Raw genomic sequence first — 27,290 nt, forward strand, 5'->3', positions numbered from 1 at the left:
GTCAAACTTCTGGGTCACCCTCCAGCCCTGACATAGCACCGTGTGACTACTTCTTATTTCCAAAGATGAAAAATCAGCTCAAAGGGATACAATTTTCGTCGCCGGATGATGCGCTCTCAGCGTTCGAGCAGGCTGTAAACGAGGTGCCTGTGGCGGACTGGAAATAGTGTTTCGAAAACTGGTTCAGACACATGAAACTTTGTATAGAGGCTGGTGGAGAGTACTTTGAAAAGATTTAATAAAAATATATTTACCTATAGAACATTTTTTTTAGTGTCGCAAAACTTTCTGATTGTCCCACGTATGTATTTAAGAACGTGACTTTCTATGGGGTAGAAGAAATGAAAGTAATTTTAATTAATATTTTAATAATAGTTAAATTTATTTAAAATTTGACACATTATCGAGTTGCACGGCAGGCAGTGTATGATTATTCTGTTTGTGAGCGATCCATTTCTGTCGTATGTCTGGTTCGATCGGGCCCCAGTCGCTGGATGGACGACAACTCTTTCGTAGACGCTATAAAAGATTTTTAATACATATAAATTAACTTTAAATATATAAAATGAAACATTAAGTAGCTGAAACCCATATCGTAAGTATATTTATATATATTATTTCCAGTAGTTAAAAAAAAGGTAGTATTGATATCTGAGACTCGAAATCTTTAATAAAACTTACCTGTGACAGGTTTCCTTTTACTTTGTAAAGTACTTTAGTTGCGTGTATGGGTATTAGAATTACTGATGATAACGCAACCAACCATCCACCTAGACTGGTGACCTCTCTTAATGAGTATATCATTATTATCTGTAATATTATGCATAATATGTAATTAATATTTATGTATATAAATATTAGGCTTATTCAACCAATATTATTTATTCCTAAATCAGACATTTTTGAACATCTCTATAAATTATTAATGTCCATTAATTTCTCTTTTTCCGTAAGCAGGAAAAGTAGATAAAATCTTAGATAAGAAATATATATCGTACCCTACGATACGGCTGATATACCTAAAGAAGGTAAAAACTATAAAAAAATATATAAAAAAAAAATATAAAAGTAATATTTAGAATGTGTCGGTATAGTCGCTACCCGCCATGTTAACGTTCATCGCAAATGTAACAGTCGACAAATGTTTCTGATTACTTCATAAAGGAAGTGAGTGAATTTATTTATTTTTTTAGTCTGGAAATATTTCTTTATATATATATATATATATATATATATATATATATATATATATATATATATATATATTATTTATATATATATTATTTGGATTTTTTTTATAAATTATTATTTTTTTAATAAATTTTATTGAATAAATTATTTTTTTTATTGAATAAATATTTCTTTAGCAACTTTTAATTAATAATAAATTAGCTGCCTGCCTCGGATGCAATAGTATTTTTTTAAATTATAAATTACAGCCTATGTAGCTTGCTATAGGTAAAGTAATTTTTAAAATCAGTAGATTTATCTATTACAAACAAACATACAAAAAAATTAAATGTTATCTTTTTATTAGTTTAGATAGGTTATAGCTAATAAGTGCTACGGAAACTTTCGCAGTTTTAGTAATTATTGTTGAAACCATTGTCAATTCTCCTTCTTACCAGCAGTATGATTGGTACAGTATACTTCCACATAAAAATCCAAAGGCGATGTAGTGGCTTCCCGGTCATGAACAGGACATCTCTAGATAATTTCTGAGGTCCATATGTATATACAGCGGCAATGAGCTCCAATAAACATACTAGAGGCACACAGGCGATAGCCACATGAGTGTCCAACAGACCTATGACGTGAAGTCCACCCTGAGACAGTGTTAAATTAAGAAATAATAAATTGCATACAATTCTGTTATAACAGTATATTATAGTATACTTTTTTGTAGAGTAAATAGGTACTCGATGGGGTACTTTTAAAATGGGATAGGTAACACTATGTAAAGTACGATATGTTATTATTTATGTATATGGATTGTAGTAAGAAGCAAACAAGGGGCAAAAATATTGGCAGTTCTATCAGTTACAGTACCAACTTGAAAAATGTTGGTATATAGTATAAAAAATGGTTTTATATTATTCCTTTAATAATATAAAACATATTTTTTCAATCTTTACAAGATAGAGGTGGTGTATAAATGGATAAAGATATCAAAAACTTAAAATGTAAAAAAATGTCAAGTCTCGCAGCGCAGTTCTTGTACTGCAAAGAGTTATGAGATTTCATGTAAAATCAAGTCCGTTTTTTAGTCCGTTACTTTATCTAGTCAGTTATCTTTTAACAGTTATAGTGCCCGTATTCATATTAGACACCTTGGTTTTTATAATAATTATAATGTCCATAGACTACCGTAACCCCGTTTATGATCAGACGAGCCGTATGTTTGTTCGCTACTATTATAGTATATAAAAAATACAAAATATATTAGAGAAATAAGATATAGTAACATTACTGTTTTACTATAATTATTTACACTTGGAAACTTAAAATGATTATTTTTATTTTAAACAAGAGTTCAGTTGCGAACCAGCATCAGTACCTCAGATTACGACGTCATGACGAGCTGTAAACCATATCGCTCTGATTTTTTTTTATAAGTTAAATGATGTATTAGGTAATTTATCTTATTTTTTCCTTATTTAGTTTCAAGATTGAACCATTTCGTACAAGGGACAATAAAGAATATTCTATTGTATAATTATTTCAATAAAAATATGTGTAGGAAACTTATTAAAATAATAAATATTTTATGAAGAGATTGGATTTTCAATCGCGACATCAATGTTATTGGACTGATGCACGACGTGTTGAAGTGCCTTCGGTCACGCCACATTCACAATTTGATAGTTGCAATTCTACCAGAACTATGCTTATCGACAGTAATTTATTGTCTATTTCACAGAATTCTACGATACAATTGTATACTAGTTCAACAATCCACCATACGATTTGGATCGTAAAAATGGTGCCTCGACGTGTCACTATGTATGGAGGGTGTTTTTTACGGTATTATAAAATATTATAGACTAACTATAATCCCTTAGTTTCCAGTTGGTTTATTTGAGGAGGGAAACTTGAAAGTCTGAAAGACATTTTCTGTGGTTATTTGATTACAATTATTTTGTTTAATTCTGCTACCATTAGTACGTGTGTGAGTGCCATCATTCGAAGACTGATCTATCGCTGTTACTACCAGTAGTTCCACAACTTTCCATATTGTAAAAAAATTTAAAGATATTAATCAAAATTCAAGGGTTAAAAAGTCAAAAAGGGGAAATTCTAGGGAAGCTAAGATTATAGTGGCAACGCATTGAAATACATACCTCTGTATTGCAGATAATTGAAATACTGAAAAGTACTAAGCAAGTAAGTAGTGTGATAAGCTTTTTCCGAGTACGTAAACTTGGAAACTCGTCCAAAATACCGGCAATTACTGCTTCTATAGTAACAAACTGAAAAATAAAATAATAGAGTTTTGTGTAATATCTTTAATATAATATATAATAGAGGTATATTGTTTTAAGTAATTTTTTTTTATACAACTTAGAATGGCAATGAAGCTGACGGCCCACCTGATGGAAAGTGGTAACCGTCGCCTATAGACATGAGTAGTACCATGGACATAACGGAATATATTGTTTCGGCCATGATACCCCCCATGCGTTGCTATTCCTGAGGACTCAGATGTTATTCCTCTGTACCCAGTAAATTCACGCCATATCCCACCCTTCAAACAGAAACACAGCCACGCAAACATAGCTGCTTCACGGTTGAAACATGAATGGGACAGAGGTGCCCAAGCAATCGACTTTTGTACAAAGTCTTCCATATAATATATACATACAGTTATTAAAAAGTTAAAAAAAAAACGGTCAACCCATTGTTATGTTGTGCGTTTGATATATAGGGGAGACCGGAGCAAAACTAGGTTCGAGGCAGAACGGGAAATCAACTACGGCTACGGCTTCGGCTACGGAGCAAAACAAGAAATTTGACTTATTTTCTATTGCTCCTAATTACCAAAAAATTAAGTGATTTAACTTGAATTATGTGATGAACCTTTTGATTATATAAAGTTAAATTATAAAAGTTAATGTATGTGGAAAAGATATGTTATTAAACTGTTAATTTTTCTTTATATGATGAATTTTCTCTTACGTATCCCATTCTGCCTAGGTCTCCCCTTATTTCATTTTAAACAACGTAATATTTAAGTGTGAGAATAGAATGGTAACTCCGCTTGCTCTATCGGTATACGCTGGTGGCGCACCAGAGATAGATGATAGGTGAGAAAGAAAACAGGTCAGTTAGCCAAATTACACATGAAATAACCGTGATGATTTTCAGGGAGAATCGCACGAAGGTCGACCTGATAGGGTCATATTGTTAGCAATACGGTTGTTATACCCATTTATTAACAATCCCTTTTCGCTCAATATCCTTATTTAGTCACACACTGACATGTTATGTCTACGTAAACTCTATGAAACAAATTCACCCATATAACTATAAAGTTGGGGTGTTTTGGGTTAAGTTTTCAGAGTGACACCTACTTTGTCTAGATCAGAGGTTCCCAAACTTATTTTGTCTACTGCTTACTTTGAGAATAAATTATTTTTTAGCGCCCCCATTTTTTCACTTACTTAAAAACCACTATTACTTCAAGATCAACAAATCACCCCCCAAGCCTTTACACAACGCCCCCATTTTTTGGTTTGGGTCTCTTACCACCCCCCTTTAGGCCTGCAGCGCCCACAAGGGGGTGTTATCATCCACTTTGGGAAATGATATGAATTTAATAATGTTGATAATATTTTACCATTGAGTCTATCCCGAGGAAGAACAACATAACGAAGAATGTTACAGCCCAGAAGTTGGGAGCGGGCATCATCGTGACAGCTGCTGGGTACGTCACAAAAGCTAGACCGGGTCCCGCAGTGGCTACCTGTCCGACCGGTACGCCAGCCCGTTCAGCAGCAAAACCAAGTACCGAGAACACCACAAATCCTGCCCATATACTTGTACCGCTGTTTACCAGCGGTATAATCACTGATGATCTATAAAAAAAATATAGCCACTTTTAAACCGACTTCAAAAAAGGAGGTTCTCAATTAGGTTGTTTTGTTTTTATGTTTATAATATTCTTCATAACTATGTCATGTTATAATCCGATTTGGATTTTTTTATTTGAAAGGATATTCTTACACTTTGGTGGCATATCATTATCATCATATCAGCCCTTAACTGTCCACTGCTGAACATAAGTCTTCCTCAGAAGGCTATGCCAGTAGTTGCCAGGCTTGGCAGGCGGGTTGGCAACCAAAGTTAGGCTTTAATTAATGTTATAAGAGCGACGCTGCCGTCCATCCTCCTCAGAAGGGGCGTGTTGCCAGTATTTGCCAGCCTTGGCAAGCGGGTTGGCAACCACAGTTAGGCTTTTAGTGATGTTTTAAGGGGGACGCTGCTGTCCATACTTTGCTCTCCCTTAGTCACTTATTACGACACCTACGGGAAAAGAAGGGGTAGCCCATTCTATGCCGAGACCGACAAGGCCAGACTGGTCCCATATAAATTTTATCAAAATCGGTTCATTAGTTTAGTTTAAAACTGTTAAATCTAACTGATTTTGCTACAACTGAAATAGTTTTTTTTTTGTTAGACAATTTTAATTATCAGTTACGTAAATTAAAAAGGAAAAAGTTATAGGACACAATAGGAAGAATCAAACCTTATGTTGTTATAATTGAATTGGTTAAAACTAGCCATGCTGACGAGGCCACCCCAACCAGGCCCAAGGGAGTAAAATATCTGAGTTGCCGCATCTGCCCAAACCTGAAAATATTAAAGTCTTTTTTACATACATTGTAATTTTATAGGAATGAAAACGCAGTAGAAGTATGGGTACTATGGATACCGATCCGATGTCTATATATTGGGTTTCTTTACACATTTGTGGCGAAAAAAGGTCCTTACTCATTTCAATATTGCCCATATCGGTCGGATATTTATTTTCAAATATGTTAAAAGTCTGTTTCCAATAACACTTTTTGGATAACAGATTTTTAACGTATTCGCTATTGGGACGGTATATACAGATATTGCTATATATTACTTGGTTGGGGCACCATAACTGTTACAGTACTGTGGTGATTAAGTATCGTGCTGTTTATGTCTAAAGATGAGAATTGTCTGTTACTACATTTTATAACATATATTTTACTTATTTAAATAAGTATTATATATAAAAAAGTTTATTTTATTATAATAAAAATTCTATTTATAATATTTATTGTTTTTCTTGTGGTTTTATCCGCGTGCATCAGTTAGTACTTCAGTACTGAATGAATAACATCAGTTATTCATTCGGCTGCTTAAGTGTGATTGAGTAACAAACATAATAAACATTTAATCCAAATAATTTTTATAAACTTTCATTTATAATATTAGTCGAATTAGTAAAGTTTTACCTTTGGATTCTTTAGCTGCTGCCAGTCTGGTAAAATATAAAACAATATGCCTTTCCATGCGCCCGGTAATGTCACTCCACGTATAAGCAGTGCACATAAAACCACATACGGAAAGAAAACTGTGAAGTACACTATCTGTCGATAAGAAATAGATTATATTATAATAATTATAAGCAAGCTGAAGTGGCAATGGGCCGATCACACAAATCCAAGAACCGACACCCGATAGGGAAGAAAGGGTCTTGAGTAGCAACCCGGTAGGGGGTGTCAATCATGTAATCGCAGTGTAGGATGATGCAATTGCATTGCAGTGGGTCAGAGGATGCAGGTAGTTCAGGACCATTCCTTTCTGTCAGTTTGTGGAATAGGTTAGTAGTGAACAGATAATGGCTGAGATGATGATGATATTTATTATAATATTTGTAAGTAATTTTTTAGGAAAGTGTGTGTGGGATATATGACTACCATGTGATCTAGACATAGAATAAGATACCCCTTCCTTTCCCGTGGGTGTTGTAAGAGGCGATTAATAGATCTTAATGGTCTAGGGATGGGCAGTAGCGTCCCTCTTAAAACATCACCAAAGCCTAACTGCGGTTCCCAACCCGCCTGCTAAGCGTAGTAACTACCGGAAAACTCTCCCAATAGGCCTATGTTCAGCAGTGGACAGTTAACCCTTAAATATCAGGTATTTAAGGGTTAACTGAAGTTTCAAATTTGACACCGGGGTTATAAATCGCATTGGGCACCTACAATCGATTTTATTTTAATATTTGGCTTTTTCCATGTTAACAAATGTTTTTTTCAAAATAAATATATAAAAATATTTTTTTGATTTTTTACTATTTTTCCCCATTAGTAAACACATTAAAAGATACACTTTTATATTTTTTTTTATTTGATTTAAAAAATCAGGCTTTTAAGGGCTAATGACTGATATAGTAATAAAGAAAAGCAAGGATATCTTTACTTTCTACAGATTTTAATTAATAGACAATGCTATAACTCAGTACTAAGTTTATTATTACTGTACTATATAATTTGTTGTTACTGACGATCTTAGTGGTGTAGTGGTTGTCTTGTTCAACTCATCACGATGGGCTAACTGACCCACTTCATCCTCATCTATCATCCTTCACTGGTGCCCCGCCGGTGTATATCGATAGCGCGGGTGGGGTTACCATTCCATTATCATCCATTAAAAAAAAACACAGTAGCTGCGGGTTTGATCCTCGCATAATACAAACATTTCTGTTCATTAGTATGTCTGTATGGATTCGAGTCTTTCTATGTATAACATGTACTTACAAGTACGTACAAGAATGTTTATCAGTTGTTCAATACACATAGAGCGGGGGAAAGGGATTGTTAGTAATGGAGACTGAGAATCCCATTGCTAGCAATATACCCAACCAGGTCGACCTCCTCGCGGTTCTCCCTGGAAACTATCATGGTTAATTTCTGATGAATTCATCATGATCGGCTAACTGGCCTGTTTTCATTCTCATCTATCACCCTTCACTGGTGCTCCGCCAGCGTATCCCGTTAGCGCAAGCCGGGTTACCATACCACTTTCATCCATAAAAAAATACACAGAAGAGTAAGCTTTACTCAGATTTGAACTAGATGGCGCTGTTTTATATGACCAGTGGTATTTATTAGTTATTATTACTTCGTTACAAACAAATAAATATATTGTTGTTTTTCGGCAGTCTGAAGAAATGTATATTTTTAAAGCGATTGACGCAGTGGCTGCGCGCCAAAGAACCGGCAATAGGAGACGTAGACCAAATACCTTCCCGACGCTCTTGACTCCGTTACAGATGCAGAGGTAAACGATCAGCCAACAGAGAACATTGCACCAAAATACTGGCCACACTATACCACCGATGTGATTAATATCGGAAGACATTTGCAATAGTCGTATACTGGAAAAAAATATTAAAATATATAATGTACCTAATATATATAGTCGGGGGATAGGGATTGTTAGTAATGGGGTCTAATATTCCCAGGGCTAGCAATATGCCCTATCAGGTCAACCGTCACGTGATTCTGGAAACTTTGGAAACTATTGTAATTAATTCTTCGAATGCGTTACAATGGGCTAACTGACTTGTTTTTATCTTCACCTTTCATCTCTTACTAGTACCCGCTCGTGTTTGTCAGTAGTGTAAGCGGGGTTAACATTCCGTTTTCAACCATTAAAAAAATAAATACAGTTTGTACCAATAGAATTTAAAATATTGATTAAATTGTGACAGAAATACTCTCTAAATGAAATTAGAAACAAATCGAAACATTCAATCGATTAATCCATTTTTCATGAGTGTATACTATAACTTACTATGGGTACTAGTATTGTATTATATTATCTGTACTATGGGACATTCGTAGGCAGTTTTATGGTCCGGCCAATTATTTAATTATTCACATTTTCAACGACATTCGCAAATGTCATATACTGGATAAAATTAAAAAATGTATAATGCAATATTGAATGCAAAATTAGAAGTTAAAATAAAATGTAAACAATATAACATCAACTCACTGAAAGAATTCATCTTCTGGTGTCGTAATTGTTCCATTCGAAGTAAAAAAACTCGAATTACCAGATATCTGCAAGTAAATATTGAATTTACTTTATGATTTATCGAGAAGTTTAAATATTTCATTTGGTATCTATAATAAAAAAATAAATGTACCTCGGTACATTTGTCCGTATTCCATGAATTGTCACATGTTTGCCACGGTAGCGGTGAGCTAAATGAATGATATATGTACAGAACAGGATACGACATAATAGCAGCAAAATAGGTTATTGCTATTACATTTAGAATAATAACAGCATAACCTGCCCCTGAAAATAAAACGTAATACCAGATATATATGATGTTTGTTTCGTTATACGTTAATAATACTGTAAATGGGAAAGTGTTTTCTAAACATGGGTAATGTTAGAACTGCGCCAATATCTTGATGGAGGAAAAAAGGTTATTATCCACTCCGATGTCGCCCTTACTAGTTAGATATCTATATTAATTTGTATTGTGTTCTTCATTTCGACATTAAATCTTGGATAACAGACATATTCGTTGTTGGATCTGTATATAAATATTGTAACTAAAACATATATTGCTATATATTATCCAAACCTAGCTGTTGCCTCTTTTTTGTTTCTTTTGATCACTTTAATGGCTCAACCGAACGTCATGAAATTTAATATAGCTACTATTTAGGATGGTTGAAGGTTCCTATTTTTCCCGGTATCCCAATCATGCTATGACGTTTTTATCAAAGCTCTTATAATGCAAAATATTTTTTTTGAGGTAGGTAAGTATCCCATACAAGTATATTTTGATTCACAATAAACAACTTTAAACTTGGACAAACATAAATTGTTGAATGACGAGATCTTGTATGGAGACATTAGACTAAAAGTATTTGAATTTAGAACAGAAATCTTAAATATATTTACAAGTAGATTATATTTTGTAACAAACAGTTTTTATTCGCAAAGAATAAATAGTAGCTTTAAACGTCACAAATATGGGATCAATATAAAAGTTAACCTTAAATAATTTTGAAAATCCGTTTAGAATTGATGACGTAATTACGTACAATAGATCCGAAAGAGCTCTTTTAGAAGTCACTTAAAAATTAAAGTGTAACACATTATAATGTCTATGTATAGTGAGGCAGGTTATTTGCCGGTATCAATGTGGATACATTTTGGCTGGATATACTGACGTATACGAGTAGAGGAAAACAATTTCTAAAACTATGTAGTTTGTCTGTAGACTAGCTAATATAATCGCAACTCGGTGAGAATTTTCACAAATGGAATCAAATTGGCAAGTAATAGTGTACGGTGTGGACTGCCGTACGGTGAGCGTGGACTGTAGGGGCGTTGGTTCAGGCTGGAGTGAAACACAGCGATTACTATTCTGAAGTCTCCGGTACCGTCTGAAGAGAGTATTTTTTCTTCTTGTCCTATTTCTTCTCGAGTGTAGTGCGTCGCTGCCCGGAAGCGAATGCCGCTCGACGAGAGGCGGCCTATCTTTATACCCGCCCGCTCGCATGATAACGTTTCCAACTCGCGTTAGCGAATCTGCGCGAGCGGGACGGGGCGAGAAAGAACGAGACGCGTGTCTCTTCAGATCGGTACTCTATAGCGTTTATTTATTGCAATTTACAATTTCTTAATTCTATTTATTGTTACAATTTCTATTTCTATTCGTAGGTAATAATGACAACACACAAAGAAATACTTTATTTAACTTACACTATCTTAAATCTATGTAAAATCTATATAAAATAACAGAATACAGAAACGATTAACTAGGGACTTAACAACTATAAATTACGATTACATATATACAAATAATGTCGCGAACATAATCTCCCGCCGCAGCTCTCGTAGCTGGAGTTAACTCGTGTTCGCGTCGCTCGATGTCGATGTGGGCAGTATGATCAGCTTCTTAGTGGGTCGCCGTAGGATGCCCTTGTTCGTCCGCACGTCGACTGCTCGGATCTCGCCGTCTGGTCCAGGGTAGGTCGCCACCACCACGCCTCGCGGCCACGTGTTGCGAGGCAAGGTCCCATCAGCTATCAGGACCAGGTCGTCCATTTTGATGGCTCCGTGTGTAGCTCGGGGCTCCCGCCGGTGTTGCAACTCGGGTAGGTACTCCTTCACCCACCGGTTCCAGAAGCAATCAGCTAGCCTCTGGCTGGCACGCCACTCCTTGTGTCCCGCCGCGTCGCTCTCTGTGAAGCTGCCTGGCAGTGGGACGCGCGATGGACCGCCCAATACGAAGTGATTGGGGGTTAGGGCGCTGTCGTCGTCTGCCGATGTTGACACGTGGGTTAGCGGTCGACTATTGAGGGTGTGCTCGACCTCGACCAGTAGAGTGTGGAGGACCTCTTCCTTGGGGGCCCGCTCGTTCAACGTAGCGGCTAGTGCGGTCTTTACACTACGCACCAGCCGTTCCCACGCACCTCCCATGAAGGGTGCGCTCGGGGGAATGTAGCGCCACCGGATGAAATGGACTGATGACTCTTCTTGGATGGCTTCCTCGGCTGCTTTCTTCAGTTCGACGTCAGCACCTTTGAGGTTGGTGCCTTGGTCGGACCATAGTTCAGTGGGACACCCTCTGCGGCTTATGAAGCGCCGCAGGGCCATTATGGCGGAGTCCGTGCTGAGGCTGCCGGCGATTTCTAGGTGGACTGCGCGCGTCGTTAGGCAGGTGAAGAGCACTCCGTATCGTTTCTGGTGAGTGCGGCCCACTGTCACGGTCATAGGCCCGAAGTAGTCTAGGCCGGTGAACGTGAACGGTCGTTGATGATGCGCCAACCTGCTATGTGGATGGTTGCCCGTTGATGGCTGCGCCGGTCTTGCTCTTCGTAGGCGGCACAGCTGACACCTCTTCAGTTCACTGCGGACGGCGTGTCGTAGGCGCAACACCCACAAGTGTTGTCGCACCTCGTTCGTGGTGATCTCGAAGCCGCCGTGGTGAAGTTTCCGATGCACCCATGCGATGTATAGGCGCACCCAGGCGTGGTTTCCGTCGACGATGGGGGCTCTCGTTGCTCGGCTGACAGATCGGCGGCGGCTGCTATTCTCGATCGAAGTCGCAGAATGTCGTCGTTGTCTATGACGACTGACAGCTGTATGAGTCGACTGGATGACGGCAGCTGTTTCCCATGTTTCAATGCTGCGATTTCGTCGCCGAACGCCTCTTGTTGTATCGCGCGAATCCATAGCCGTCGCGCGCGATCGAGGTAGTGTGTGTCTATGGGGATGAAACACACAGATGGACTATTGCTGTTCTTGATTTTCATCTTCGTCTTCTCTCTATCGACTTTCTTCGTGCGGGTCCAAGTGGGGTCGGCGCTCTCTTTCTTCTTGTTTCTCTTTCGGATGGCGGTGCAGCGTTGACTGGTCGGTCGCAGGAGGTCGATGAACTGCAACACCCGTGCTGAACTGCGAACAAGTTTCAACCAATTAGAAAAACGTGACGGATCGGGTAATGCTATAGACAACTGCGTCGCGTTCTGTAGCTTGTGTACGCGTTCTTCTCCCGTTTCCGCTTGACTATCGTCGCTCGTACTATCTTCACGCGGCCACTGCTCTTCGGGGAGGTACAGGAAGTCCGGCCCACGGAACCATCTATGCTGCGAGCCGAAGTCCGTCGGTGGGTCGCGTGTGGCGTCGTCTGCTACGTTGTGCCGCGTCGGTATCCATCTCCACTCGTTCGTCTTCGTTTCTTCGACGATCTCGGCGACTCTATGCGCGACGAACGGCTTGTATGCGCGAGGACCGGTGCGTAGCCATGCGAGCACGGTGCGTGAGTCCGACCAGTATACTCGGCGAGCGGGCTTCAGGTCGTGTTCTTCGACTGCCGTGCGCGATAGGCGACACCCGAGGACGGCCGCTTGCAGCTCCAGTCGCGGTATCGTGGTCACCTTGCTGAGTGGGGCCACTCGTCCCTTTGCCGCGATCAGCGACACGTGGACCTCGCCGGTCGCGCTTACGGCCCGCCAGTACACGGCACAGGCGTACGCGTCCGAGCTGGCGTCGACGAATGTATGCAGCTCCGCTGTATCGGCCGTGGCTACCTCCGGGTAGCACCGCGGCACCTCCAGCGCGGACAGCCGTCGCACGTGGTCCATCCAGCTCCGCCAGGCGTCCGCTTCCCGTGGTTGCAGCTCGGTGTCCCAGTCGATACCGGTACGCCACGTCTCCTGCAATATCTTCTTCGCCTGTATGGTGATGGGAGTGGCGAGGCCCAGTGGATCGAACAGTGACATGATCGCTCGTAGCGCTTCCCTCTTCGTCGGCGTCTGTTCCCCGCTGGCTATCTGTGGCGGAAGCTTGTGTCCGTTGAAGTTGAAGCCTAAGGTGTCTTCAGAAGGTCGCCATACCATCCCCAGTATCTTCTCCGCGTCGAGTTGTACCACGCTGTCCCCGCCGGTGTCGGAGAACGCGGCGCGCACTTGATGCGAGTTCGACGCCCACCGTTGGAGATAGTAGTTGGCTCGACCGTGGATCTGTGCGACCTGTCTTGAGACGCGTACGGCTTGCTCTTCCGTGTCGAAGCTGGCGAGGTAGTCGTCGACGTAGTGGTTCATGACCACCGCCGTTGCTGCCTCCGGGAACTCTTCCTTGTACTGTTCTGCGTTCTTGTTCTTGACGTAGATCGCTGTACACGGTGACGATGTTGCGCCGAATATGACACTCTTCATCCTATATTCCACAGGTGGACCCTCTCGTCGATCTCCTCGCCACAGGAACCGTTGCATGTCCCTATCTTCTTCCCGTATGGTGACCCGCATGAACATGTCCTTTATGTCCGCCGTGACTGCCACCCGTCGTTGCCGGAACCGCATGAGGACCCCCGGTAGCGATTGAAGTAAGTCGGGGCCCGGCAGCAGCATGTCGTTCAAACTGATGCCCTTCGTCTTGGCTGCTGCGTCGTGCACGATCCGCAGTTTCCCCGGTTTCTGCGGGTTGATGACGGCGAAGTGTGGCAGGTACCACACCCGTTGGGAACTCCGTGGCGGGGCGACTTCGGCATACCCGTTCTTGAGTAGCGTGTCCATTTGTTGTTCATACCTCTTCTTAATTTCTTCATTCTTGTCGAGTTTCCTTTCGACCAGTTGGAGACGTCGCATTGCCGATTCGTAGTTGTCCGGCGGCACAGGGTCGTCCTTCTTCCATAATAACCCCGTCTCGTATCCTCCCGCCGGTAACGGACGAGTTTTCTCCTCTAAAATGCGTAGGGCGCGACGTTCCTCTTCATTGTAAGACCTCTTCGGTGCGATTCCCAGCGATTCGAGCGCGAAATGTTGCTTCATCATTTCTTCCATCGATTGTTCCTCTTCATGTGTCGTCACTATGTGGCTGATTCTGTGCACCTGCTGTCTTGTCCTGCCGCGACTCGTACCGTGCAGTACCCATCCCAGGTCGGTGAGTGATGCGACCGGCTGCGTGTCGGATCCTCTTCTGACTTCGTGGGCCAGCAGTAGGTGCCAGTTGTCTTGCCCCAACAGTACCGTCGGTTTGCCCTCTTCATAGACCAGTTCCCTCTCTATGTCCCGCAGATGTGGACAGCCCTTGATGACGCTGCGTGGTACCGACTGCGGTGATAACTGCAGTCTGTCCATCGTCCGTGCCCCCACTGTGTATTCTTGTGAATTCCGCCCGCGGATCTTGAAGTGAACACGCGTCGATTGAGCTGCGTTGATCCGTGCCCCGGCCACACCTTCCATGTAGAATGGTGCGGGGGGACCCGTAGCACCGATTCGCTCCGCCACCGTCGTCTCGATGATGGTGCAAGTCGACCCGTCGTCCAGTAGCGCGTAGGTGTCGCACGTTCCCGTGGGACCGGTGACTCGTATCGGCAGGATCTTCAGGAACGCGATCTTGTCGTTTTCCCTTGCCGATGCGGTGACTGCGGCGGACTTGTCCTCGACGACGTGTGTTGTTACTTCATTCTCCGGCTGTTGTCGCGTGGTGTGCAGCAGAGGGTGATGAGTCTGCGTGCACTCATCTACTCCACATCTCTTGCTCTTGCAGGCGTGGCGAAATCTTCTCACTTTGAGGCAACGGAAACACAGCCTATGAGTCTTCGCTAGCTCCCATCTCGCCGATGTGTCCGCTTCCTTCATCGTCTTGCAGTCCGATGGAGCGTGTCCCTCTCGTCGACACATCGGGCACGGTGGTGTAGCGGGTTTCTCCTGCGTCGTGTATGTCTTCGCCGTCTTCCTAGGAGCGGACTCCCGCCGGTCTTCGGACGGTATCTCCTCGGCGGGGGCGAAGTTTCCACATCGTGCGGCGGTCCTTTGCAGGAACTGAGAGAGTGTTATGAGGTCCGGTTGTCCCTCCGGTTGGTCGTTGGCGAAATCGTAGTACTTGAAGCGTAGTACCGACGGCATCTTCTCTGTGACGTTTCTCACTATTTCTTCGTTGTAGAGGTAGTGACTCTTGTTCAGCGCTCGTATCGTGGCGACGACGTTCTGCACCTTGCTTGCGAAGAGGCAGACGTCTCTTGCGTTGTCCGAGAGTCGTGGTAGCGCGCGGAGTTTGTTCAGTTCGGCTGTGACGAGTGCTCCAGGGCGGCCGAACCTCGCGGCTAACATCTTCATTACTTCTTCTGCGGTCGTAGACCCGACGAATAGGGAGCGTGCCGCGTCCTTTGCGGCCCCCTTCAAGCTTCTGCGCAGTCTTGCTAGGTTCTCTTGTTCTGTGAGTTGACTTGCGCTCTCTTCATAGGCCATCTTCCATGGTAACCACTCGCTCGACGATCCATTGAAGACTGGCAACTCGGTGACTCTTGACGCTGTGGAGGGCAGTATGTTGCGAGCGGCCATCTGCATGGCGATCGCAAACTCATTACAATCGATGCCCACCTTCAGCACCGGTTCTTCTTTCTTCATCGACTGCATCGCTGCTGCTATCGTAGGAATGGCGGCATGTGGGTCAACGTGGCGTGCGTGGTCCCGGTGAAGTGCGTCGCTGCTCGGCTGTGGCGGCGGCGCTCTCGAATCCTCTTCAACGGGTCTCGATGGGACGAACCCCTGACGCTTGCCGGTGACTTCTTCTATCTCTGGTACATGCGGCTCCATTGTGAGTGCCAGCGTGCTTCGACGAACCCAATCCGACGTTCGTTCTCTTCTGACGGTAGCGTCGTCGTCTTCTACTTCCTCGTCGTCCTCTGATTCGGCTTCCAGGGCGGCGACACGTGCGGCGGCCAATTCCACCTCCTTTCGAAGTAGCTCCTCCCGTGCCTTGGCCAGAGCCTTCTTCTTCTGCGAGGCCGTGGTGCGAACCGTGCGTGCCGTGCCGTGCTTCGGTTCCTTCTTCCTTGCTGTCTCCTCTGTCGTTCCTGTGGCTTCGGTAGTCTCCGTGGCTCCTGTGGTCGTCGTATCGCCGGACGTGTTCGTAGTCGATGTGGTGGCGGCGGTAGACGACGTGGCAGCGACAGAAGGCATTCTGACAGCCGCAGACGACGTGGTGGCAGCAACGGACGGCGTGGCAGCGACGGACAGCGTTCCGGCGGCCGTAGTCGACGTGGTGGCGGCGGACGTTGTGGCTTCGGTGACGGCGATTTTTTGTTGCGACGACTTCATGTTTCTCGTAGTCGGCATTTCAGCGATCCGGCTTCAGAATGGTCTTCCTCCAGCGATCCGGCTTCTCGATGTACCAACGGTGTTCCTCCAGCAATCCGGCTTATAGAAGGAGCACGATGTACGGTGTGGACTGCCGTACGGTGAGCGTGGACTGTAGGGGCGTTGGTTCAGGCTGGAGTGAAACACAGCGATTACTATTCTGAAGCCTCCGGTACCGTCTGAAGAGAGTATTTTTTCTTCTTGTCCTATTTCTTCTCGAGTGTAGTGCGTCGCTGCCCGGAAGCGAATGCCGCTCGACGAGAGGCGGCCTATCTTTATACCCGCCCGCTCGCATGATTACGTTTCCAACTCGCGTTAGCGAATCTGCGCGAGCGGGACGGGGCGAGAAAGAACGAGACGCGTGTCTCTTCAGATCGGTACTCTATAGCGTTTATTTATTGCAATTTACAATTTCTTAATTCTATTTATTGTTACAATTTCTATTTCTATTCGTAGGTAATAATGACAACACACAAAGAAATACTTTATTTAACTTACACTATCTTAAATCTATGTAAAATCTATATAAAATAACAGAATACAGAAACGATTAACTAGGGACTTAACAACTATAAATTACGATTACATATATACAAATAATGTCGCGAACAAATAGCTGTTTGAGAATCTTATATTGTCTGACGTATGTGTCATACCTATTTGTGAATGGGCGCTGCTTGTACGGACTGTTCCATTCGACATTATTGCTTTGGTTTAAATGAAAAGTTATAGAAGATAGATATTCTAAATACCAATCGTAGATAACATATACATAAATAAATTCCATGTACTTTTTGAGACAGTAATTATGTAACTGAAATCACTTTTTTAAATTACTTTAGAAGAAGAAGAGGGTATGTAACTGTTGTTTAGGAACTTTTTTCTACATAGCAAATAAATATATTCTGAATTCCAAATTAGTAGAATCGGAAATTATTCTATTTTTTTTTTAATTATGAGTAAATAAGTTTATTTAAATAAAGTATACTTCTATTCGTATTGTAGTTGTTGTTTTGATTAGTTACAAAATTTGTAAAATAATGTAATTAACATACCTTTGAATAATGGATTTATATTGAAAATGGAGATACATCCTGCACTAGCAAATTGACCTAATGTGGTTTCTAAATAAACTAATGGAATGCCACATATAAACAAGGTCAAGAAGTACGGAATTAAAAATGCACCTGAAAAAGTTTTTTATAAAAAATTATCATTGCACGTGGTAATATCAATACAATATAATATATAAAAGAAAAAATTGATTTACTCATCAGTCTGGATTTAATTGGACTTACCGCCGCCATTTCTATAACACAAATATGGAAATCTCCAAAGATTTCCTATACCGACTGCGTAGCCGAGACATGACAACAGATATTCGAGCTGACTGCCCCACCGTTCGTGTGGACCTCCCGCCATTCAAAAACAACTGCTCCAATTGTAAACTTCACAATCGGTCTTGACCCTATCATTACTTTAAATTGAGGATACGATTTATAATCCGGGTATCAAAAATAGAGGCTTGGTATAAAGAAATACGAATGTTATGTAATAGAGAATGAAGGCTTTGAACAGGTCAGAAGTTGCTGCTGGTATGTTACAAATATATATAAGGGCTAACATTTATTTTATTAATCATAATAATACATTTACTAATTATTTTAAATATTGTCTAATATTATCAGATGTATGTACCTTAACTTCATAAAGGACAGTAGGTAATACGGTAAGTTCAAAGCAATTTAGTATCCTTTTAGAATTAGAATACTCCCTGGATTCAAATTTGGAAGCTGCACATTTTAAGATATGAGTCGAAAAATGATGCTCATTTCATCATCCCATTCTGAATTAATAGTGGAATTTATATTATCATATATTAATGAAAGTTGTCATTAGTATGAAAATATAAATTAATAATTATCTTTAAAAATATATTATATTCAATATTTTAATTTCTAAATACGTAAAGTGTCGATTCCAAAACCAAAATGACAAGTCAAATTTTCAGGAATTTGTTGTTTTAATGATCCAACATCTGTTTCAGTTTTGCCTTTAGTTATCTTGACTGGTGCTTGAGAATATTGCAGGACCTGTGTGAAAACACATTTAAAAAAAAGTTATACAAAAAGAATTGCGTAAGATTGCTATTAAAACTTCTTACTGAAAGATCTCCTTCTCCCCAGTGTATAGCCTCGTTGGTGCCAAGAGAATTATCCCAATGAAAGTGTTGAGAATTTTGGCTCCAATCTGGACGTCTAAGGGAACATTTAATTGTAGCCAAAGTTACTCTCTGTTCTACTGCTTGTTTTAGAGAATGAGCGCTTTTCTTTTCTGGTTTATTTTGCTTACTTGTCATGGTCTAAAAAAAAAAAGAAAATGTTAAGAAATAGTTATATAGGATTAATCGTAATGGATAAATCAAAATAAAATTTAGTATGAACAATTTGCTTTAAAAAGCACGTTCTTAATCGGAAAATATTTTGTAACCTTTCATATTAAATTCATCACCTAACCGCGTTGCTTGTATGCAAAGTTCAAAAATTATTTTGAGACTTCATCTATGGAGAATTTCGTTCAGTTTTACTGAAACTATTTTTGGACATTTCGTACATACCATAGAATAAATTAATCTGATTGTCACGACTGTTCGAAATGTATTTCTCAAGGCAAAGAGATCTGGACAGAATATTCTGACTGCTGGCTCTTGAAAGTTCATTACTTTATTCCACTGAATTCTGTTGCTCTCAAATGTTGTAAAATGATAAATTTCTCGAGAATTTTTAGTTGTTAAACATTTATATATATCTGAATCATGAGCCGATGCTTCAGAGTCTGGTTAGTACATGAAAACATTAAAGGTATTTAAATGTCAAAAATTATTTATGTCTAAAAGAAGTGCGTATAGCTAATTTATATAAATTATACTTGCTTGCATATATTTGCGTGGCGACAGTTTATAATTTAAATATATTAAATGAATTCCAGGATAAATAACTGTTTATTTCTTACTTACCAATGGCTATTTTGCTGTCAATGACCTTTGATGTAGTATTGGAAACAGGCCACTCTTCATCTTCTGGTAGTGGTAATCTCTCTATAAGAGACTCATTTTGTCGAAACATAAGAAAATTTCTTCGTGTTGTGTCCAGTAGCGGTAATTCTAACTCCACGTGAAACGTCGTTATTGCTCCCTACAAAATTAATGTGGTCTAAGTATCATTAATATATTATTTTTATTGACAGCGGATATACCTATATACTATTTAAACTTGTATGTCTAGAGACCTGAATTTTTTTATGGGACTTACCATAATAACGTAGTAGGTAAATAAATAGAATTATTTAGCGTAATAGATTAAACAGGGGTTAAAAATCTGCATGAAAGTGGACAATAAAAAAATTATCAGGCTAATTAGGGCAGAAAATTTTTCAAATCTACATATTTGTGTTTAGGGCATGTATACAATATTAATATCAGTTCAATGTAGAAACCTTAAAATTGTAGTTACAAGTTTTTATATAACAATAAGGTATATATAAATAGGTTAAAATGCTGGAATGAATACCTTTTCTGGTTTTGGTGGTTGAGGAGCAGACATAATTCGGAAAATGGTGAAGTTAAAATATGTTGAACGTAAATCATTAGGATGTGGCTCAAAAGGATCTATAGGTCTATTGGTCAAGAGAATTTCTCGAGAATCTAGCCATTTCAAACGAGGCAGTCTTGTTAATGTTGTACGAGCGTATCCAGAACAGACCTAGATTTAAGTATTAGAATAAAATTACTTTTGATATTTAAAAGATTAGACAGCGCCATCTAGAGATCCATACCTAGTATGATTAGTATAATGTGTTATCACGTACCGAGCATGGATTTCCAGCAAGAAATAGAGCAGAGAGATTTGGCAACCTTACTAGTATATTTAATATTTCTTCAAGATTGTAGATGTCATTATCAGATAAATCTAGTACAGTGATGTTTGGTATACTTAAAAGACTTTCGATATTATCTATAATATAAACGAAAATTAATTAGAATAAATTTTGAGTTTAATTTGATGATTAAAAAATTCATTAAAGTTATTTTTTATATATAAATACATACCATCGTTTAGTAAATTTCTTGCTAGGCCTAGGTATGATAAATTGGAAGGCAGGTATTCTGAAAATGTTTTAATGTTCCTAATACAATTCGCTTGTAGTTCTAAAATTTTTACTCCACGTGGAATACAGCTCGAGTCGAAATCATTAAGGAAATTTCCACATAAATTTAGAGTAACAAGTTTTTGAAATTCTAATAAACCACTGTCTAATTCCGTCAGCTATTAATAAAAGAAAAATGTTAAATATGAGATCAAGTAAACAATGAAATAAGTTGAAGTTAAAGTAATGTTACCTGGGCGTCATTTAGTCGCAATACCGGAACTAATTTTAACTCTTGTCTTAAAACTTTTCTATCACCAAGTTGTACGGCTCTTTTGATTAATTTCACCATATCATCTGTTATGTTGTTATAGCTACGAAAACAAATTTTACTCTCTTCATTCGCAAATTTCTCGTTATCCCATAAAGTAATAGGTAACAAAAGTTCCCATTGTTCCTCGAGACTAAGATTAGACTGCTCGTTTAAAAATGCTTTAAGTATACTTTTATTTATTTTATTTTGCAGCGCTTCAGTAAATGTAACTTTGGTAATATTTCCTCTAAGACACAACTGTCTATGATGACGTGCTGCTAATTCAACGAGAGTCCAATCTATTCCTGTTTCAATACGCTCTTGGTAACCTGCCGTATAATTTATAATGATAATATATTCAGGTTTATATAAATTTATATCTGTTATAGTTGAGGCATTTTAGATTTGTATCATAAAAAATCATATCTATTTAGATATGATTTTTTATGCAACTAGAATGGCAGACAAGCAGACGACCCGCCTGACAGAATGTCTAGTCGCCTATAGACTTAAATAACATCAGGAACAGCTGTTTAGGAATATATGTAATAATCAATAGATTATTTATAATATTCAATATACCTATACCTTTACTTTCTTATTTACATTCTTAAATATCCTACGTCTTTTCTTTATTATGGATTTTGGAGATACAATAATATGCAGAATTTTTGTATTGTTTTACATCGTAACTATATATAACTGTACCTTCTATTGCATTACTAGGAACATATAAAAGAGTCGAATCACTAATTGCTGGTCGATTAACTTGAAGAATGGCTTTCTTAGCCATTTCCTTGTGTTTAGGAGGCATAATATATACGTTTATATTAGTATACTTCTATAACTTTTATATGGCAATGCTGATTTTTTAGACTTCTGTGAAAACTAGTTCAGGATAATGATCTTATAAAAAAACATTTGGCTCACTGTATGAAATATTTACTTCATATTGTCATTACATTTAAAGTCATTACGTATAGTAAAGACAGATATTGTCACTAATCAAGTAGCTGTAATAAAACACATTGTGATGTTAAGGTTTTGATATCCCTACTAAAGTAGTTCTAATTACAGCAGCACTACTTAAAAAAAAATGAAAACTATAAAAAATTAATGGAAATATTTCATTTCTATATTTTATTTCCTTTTCTTACATGCGACATACGATAAAACAGTCTAATATAAATGATGTTATTATTATCACTAGATGTCGCTACGTTACTATTGTTTATTGTGACGTCTAGAACATGTGCTTTGCTTTTATATCGCATTCGCAATCTGTGAACTGTGAGAATTGGAAGTTTATTTGTGACTGATACTTGCCAATCTGCACGTCACTGAAATGTATTATTGGCAAAACTATTGAATCGGCATGATTGTAAAGCAAATGTATCATTCATAGGTTTGGAAAACATTATCGTGTGACCTGTATCACTTGCTATTTATAAATTAAAAATTGCGAGTGCTATCCTCATAGAATCATATGGATCTATAGCTATGTGTATTTCAATTTTCACATGGGCCGTGATTGCGCGGGAGTTTTGAGTTATCAGAGTGTACTTTTATGAAGAACAGTGAATTGTATTCGTATCACTGTTGAGCCAGTGTATTGCGAGTGGTCGTGGTGAAACGGTGAAAGTAACTTAGTAATGTGGCTGTGCAGTATAGGTGACGTCGCCAGTGCACCAACCTGCCTATGCCCTTGTATGATTGGCAACACACCATAGTGTGTGCGATCGATATTCTTCCGTATTAAGCAATTCGAAGAATTTATACAATTAAAGGTAGGTAATGTTATGTTTCATTGTTCAATAAATATAAAAAAAAAGTTCTAATATAAATTCATATAAGTCACTTTTTATTATTAACTTATTATAAAATTATTATATAGTTTTTTTTTTTTAATAGGAACGAAAATATTACTATTGTGTAAATTTGAGCTTATATTGACATAGATAATAATCTCCTATTGTTGTATTTATATTTTTTATATGTTTCAATTGAATCCCTAAGGGATCCCTTAGGAATTCAATTGAAACAAAAATCTGATATATTTTGCATAGAGTAAGGATAGAACTTTTAGGGAGATTGTTAATTAGCCAATCTAAATGCTATGTATTCTAAATTTTCTCTTTCGTATAGTAAATTTTATCTAATAGGTACTTAGGTATATTAAATGTTGATGGACAATTAATTGTGAAAAGCTCTTGCAAGAGATTAGAGATTTAGTTTCATATATATGCTGGAGTAATATTTAAAAATGTACCGTTATTTTTATTAATTAAATTACAAATAGGGTTTCTACTACAAAATATGGACCCCGCGATGAGAAACAGTAAAATAAAAGTATTTAAAAAGTAAAAGTTGAAGGAAATCTGCTCGAAACTAATAGGATTAATAAAAGAAGAATGATTCCGGAAGTTATATTTATTAGATTTTAAAAATATCGAAGTCTAGTAGTATATTAAAATTTTGAATGAATTAATCCAGGTGGTTTTTGATCGGGTGTTCACATCAATTTTTGCAACATAAGTACGATGATGACCAATGAAATGATACGAGATAACTGAATTTGGTGTTCAGTTGGGTTTTAAAATGGTCATTACAAATTAGAATGACCAAGAATAGCTATCAATAAAAAGATATAAATAAGTATTTAAATTTCCGAAACTCGATGCCGTTAAAGGATGCTGTTAAAATGTACCTATATGTCTGATTATTTTTACAATATCTGATTATTATGAAAAAGTACCTAATTAATAATTAAGCTTGGAGTGCTCATAATAAAAGAGTAAAGCACAATCTGCAGCCGGCCGAGTTTGTGCGAGTCCGTTGTGTTAGATTGAATATAGGAAATAATTAAGTTCTAAAGGGAAGGCGGAAATCAGAGTTACGAACTGAAGGGCGAGAAGAATAAAATAACGGAATTTCACATGAAAAGGGAAGTAAAATGCAAAAATTAAACAGTGTCATTGATACATTCAAATAAAAAAAAAGAAAACTATTTCAGAAGTATTTAGTAGTAGGATAAATGTTTCAAATCTGCCCAATTTCCTCTCCCAATATTTTTATTTGAAAATGAATAAATCTCATCATTGATTTATGAGATAGTTCGTATATTCATGAAATATATCGAATTTAGAATGCCAAATCGTGTACACAAGATTTTGCAGTATAACGAAAAACTTGTTGTTTTGTATAATTGGGACAAAATGAATATACCATCACGAGAGTAAACGGTATTGATTGCCAAAAAGTATTATCATTATTATTGGCGAAGAAATAGCGTAACTTAAAATGTGTATGTGAACCGAAAACCTTTTTTTTGGATGTTGCTTAAAATCCGGTTGCAATTTTGTAATTTATCTATGTATTAAATATATACTTCTGTCCCGAGTTTAGAGCGTGCTAGAATAATAAATATACAAACTGTAAGATCACAATTTATCGAACCTTTTAGATGATAAGAGGTAATAAAATATATCATTTCCATACGTAGATACGCGTAATGTACAAGAAAACTATCGAGATTCAAAATAAATAAAAATACATAGTGTATTTTATTGTCAGTGTTTACCGCCTATTTTTAAATATGTATTCGCACTTATATATAATGTTTATTTTTATCCGTAATTTTGATACCTAAATATCCAGTTTTATGTGAATATTACAGGAAAAATAAAACAATATATTTACTAGTAGTAGTTTTTTGAGAAATTATAAATAAATCTCCAAAACAAACTTAATTTTGCAATCGGGTTTTTAGCCACATTTACGGCTTAAATATAGAATTACTAATTTAAATAACAATAATAATTATTATTAGGTGTGTATTTCATATAAAAAAAACGCAATTAAGACATAATTTTGCATCATATTTTATTAATTACATATATTTAATTTTTCAATACATTTTTAGTACTATATTTAGCCAATAGATGGGGTTTGTTAAAATTATGATCGCAATGTTATATTTTTACAGGGTTTGTTTGTTTTTGGTATGTTGGTATGTTTTTACTATGCATTTTTTATTTAAAAAGTTTTACTTAGGTACCGATAGAATTTTATATGCTACGGTAATTACGAGTTTTCAATACGTTCATTTTATGATGGATAATTATTTTTATTTTTCTTGCTATTTCGGTGTATTTTTTAAGTAAAGGCGAGTGTATAACAAATTCAAATATTTTTATAAAGGGTACAAAACTTTTTTTAAAGATAGACGAAATTCTCGGCGAGTAAGTTCCATATTTTATAAGATGTAAGTTCTATACTATATTCGACCGGTTTTCAACATTGTTAAAAATTACTGTATTGTTGTATATTTTAAGTAGATCGAATTCAAATGGCCATTTTATTATTAATCCTTTGATAAATCTGTTGGAGTAATAAATAAAAATTTTAATTATTAAATCATTAACCATTAAAAGAGTAGAGTAGTGGGGTAATGATGGTATTGAAACATGTTTTTTTTTGTAGTGACCTTGAATATAATACAAGCTTTTGACCTTGAAGAAAGTAAGTGCGAGTCTACATTTTGAATTAGTGTGTAATGAACTCTTTTTCATAAAATAATATAATAATGCTCTATTTTACTTATTACAAAATATTTAAGACAAATTAGTAAATGTTAAAAAATACAAAAATTATAAGACGCATATGAGCATAATGATTATTTCACAAATAGATTTCTTTTAGTGAACTATATTACTGCATTAATTATAAGTATAGGTATAACATATAATTTACTATGCAGTGTCTATTAGCGACAAAACATCTTGTTATTATGCGCTTACAATTGTAAACTAATTACTACAGTGTCTTATTAGTTTTGTGTCGTGTGAAAAGTTAATTAATGGACTTTAGACTGTCCATACTAATTGAGGCCTCTCAGACGTTGCAGGTCTCTGCCCACCAGATAATTTTAATAGAATATGTATGTATAATCAAAATAAACTTCTAATCTTAGATTATAACCTCTTTATGTAGCGTTGAGTATCAAAAAACAACGCCAAGTTGTATATTTTTTTAAAACAAAGTATTTGAAGTTACATTTTATGTATATATAATAGAATGATAAACAAGCTAACAGGCCATGTGATGGAAAGTGGTAAACATTGCTTATATACATTTTTATTTATACCGCAAAGGTGACAAACAAGCCATACATAAACAGCACCATAGACACTGATGCTCATGATATACCTCATGTATTGCTATTTCTGAGAGCTAAAGTGGATTAAAGTCTAAAGTTTCTGTACACTGTAATTTCACTTCCGTATCTTACCCATAAAACCCAAACAAAGCTATAAAATTACAGCTACATTACTACAACTAGAGGGAGATTTTGTACTAAAAACATCTGTTTGGGTATCTCTGTCCCAGTCACGTCTTATTTTATTAATTTAACGATCTAAGAATGGGAAGCAACGTCCCTATTAAAACACCAAAAAAAGCCTAACTACGGTTGCCTACCTGTCAGACGACCGCAACTACTAGCAAAACCCTCTTTATGGGGTCTATGTTCAATAGTGGACAGTTAACGGCTAATATAATGATTCTGACGATAGGGTGACAGTTACCACTTTCCATCAGATGGGCCGTCAGCTTATTTGCAATTCTAAGTTGCATAAAAAAAGCTGCTTATTTTTTATTGTAAAAACACAAGTGACTGTCGCAGACTTTGTTGCAAATGATAACAATAATAATTTGGTATATTATTCCTATTAAACATAGATTGAACGTAAGTACGTTATATTAAGTCTATAGATTGGATTGATTGACCGTCTCTAAGCGCAATCTATCTGTGTAGTCTGTCATACAAGTTGGCTCAGATGGAAAAATGAGCTGTTTATGGACGAAGCCTTTGTAGAGACGCTCTATCTAGATGTTTATTTGTCTATTGCTAATATGTTTCCCATATTTAAATATTTTTCATAATTAAAAAGTTAACAAGTAATAGTTACTTTTGAAACGTCTGCAATAAAAAAACGGGTATATAGGTACTGTTTACCTGTAAACGCAACGTGTTAAGTCCCGATTATTAATTTAAAATACGTAACAAGTAATAATTTTAAAAAGTTAAATATTTTTTCGAATCCTAAATGGATCTGAAACCATTCTACCTAACTGTATGTATATATTTCTTTATTTTAAAAATAATTGCGAGAGTC

The 27,290-nt window shown here is 37.8% G+C and overlaps 3 protein-coding genes across 7 annotated transcripts in view; 1 reads left to right on the forward strand and 2 right to left on the reverse strand.

Annotated features, from left to right (window-relative positions):
* Positions 1 to 371: 371 nt before the first annotated feature.
* Positions 372 to 18,506, reverse strand: LOC113513886 (sodium-dependent proline transporter-like). 4 transcript variants are annotated; one of them, XM_052901865.1, is made up of 12 exons: positions 17,954 to 18,506; positions 17,711 to 17,842; positions 9,191 to 9,345; positions 9,037 to 9,104; positions 8,281 to 8,413; positions 6,486 to 6,620; positions 5,747 to 5,850; positions 4,838 to 5,075; positions 3,342 to 3,470; positions 1,626 to 1,826; positions 682 to 810; positions 372 to 519 (listed from the first exon to the last, which is right to left on the reverse strand). In XM_052901865.1, the coding sequence occupies exons 1-12, from the start codon at positions 18,075 to 18,077 to the stop codon at positions 382 to 384; spliced, it is 1,686 nt and encodes a 561-aa protein (XP_052757825.1). In that variant the 5' UTR covers positions 18,078 to 18,506; the 3' UTR covers positions 372 to 381. The 4 variants fall into 4 exon arrangements, with proteins under 4 accessions (XP_052757825.1, XP_052757826.1, XP_052757827.1 ...); XM_052901866.1 differs by lacking the exon at positions 17,711 to 17,842; XM_052901867.1 differs by lacking the exons at positions 17,711 to 17,842; positions 17,954 to 18,506 and adding an exon at positions 10,107 to 10,212.
* A 71-nt stretch (positions 18,507 to 18,577) lies between these two features.
* LOC113517096 (uncharacterized) lies at positions 18,578 to 22,268 on the reverse strand. 2 transcript variants are annotated; one of them, XM_026901655.3, is made up of 9 exons: positions 21,823 to 22,268; positions 21,055 to 21,443; positions 20,764 to 20,980; positions 20,523 to 20,668; positions 20,225 to 20,416; positions 19,672 to 19,849; positions 19,273 to 19,490; positions 18,820 to 19,017; positions 18,578 to 18,748 (listed from the first exon to the last, which is right to left on the reverse strand). In XM_026901655.3, the coding sequence occupies exons 1-9, from the start codon at positions 21,926 to 21,928 to the stop codon at positions 18,614 to 18,616; spliced, it is 1,779 nt and encodes a 592-aa protein (XP_026757456.2). In that variant the 5' UTR covers positions 21,929 to 22,268; the 3' UTR covers positions 18,578 to 18,613. The 2 variants fall into 2 exon arrangements, with proteins under 2 accessions (XP_026757456.2, XP_031763832.2); XM_031907972.2 differs by lacking the exon at positions 20,225 to 20,416.
* Positions 22,269 to 22,376: 108 nt separating this feature from the next.
* Positions 22,377 to 27,290, forward strand: part of LOC113516712 (sodium-coupled monocarboxylate transporter 1-like) — a 29,860-nt gene continuing 24,946 nt past the window's right edge. The window contains exon 1 of the mRNA XM_052901864.1: positions 22,377 to 22,901. The gene's annotated coding sequence lies outside the window, so the exon portion shown is untranslated. The remainder of the gene's footprint in view (positions 22,902 to 27,290) is intronic.

This window comes from Galleria mellonella, unplaced genomic scaffold (assembly GCF_026898425.1).
Source record: "Galleria mellonella isolate WM207_F2 unplaced genomic scaffold, CSIRO_AGI_GalMel_v1 utg83, whole genome shotgun sequence".
In the NCBI taxonomy this organism is placed as follows: Eukaryota; Metazoa; Arthropoda; class Insecta; order Lepidoptera; family Pyralidae; genus Galleria; species Galleria mellonella.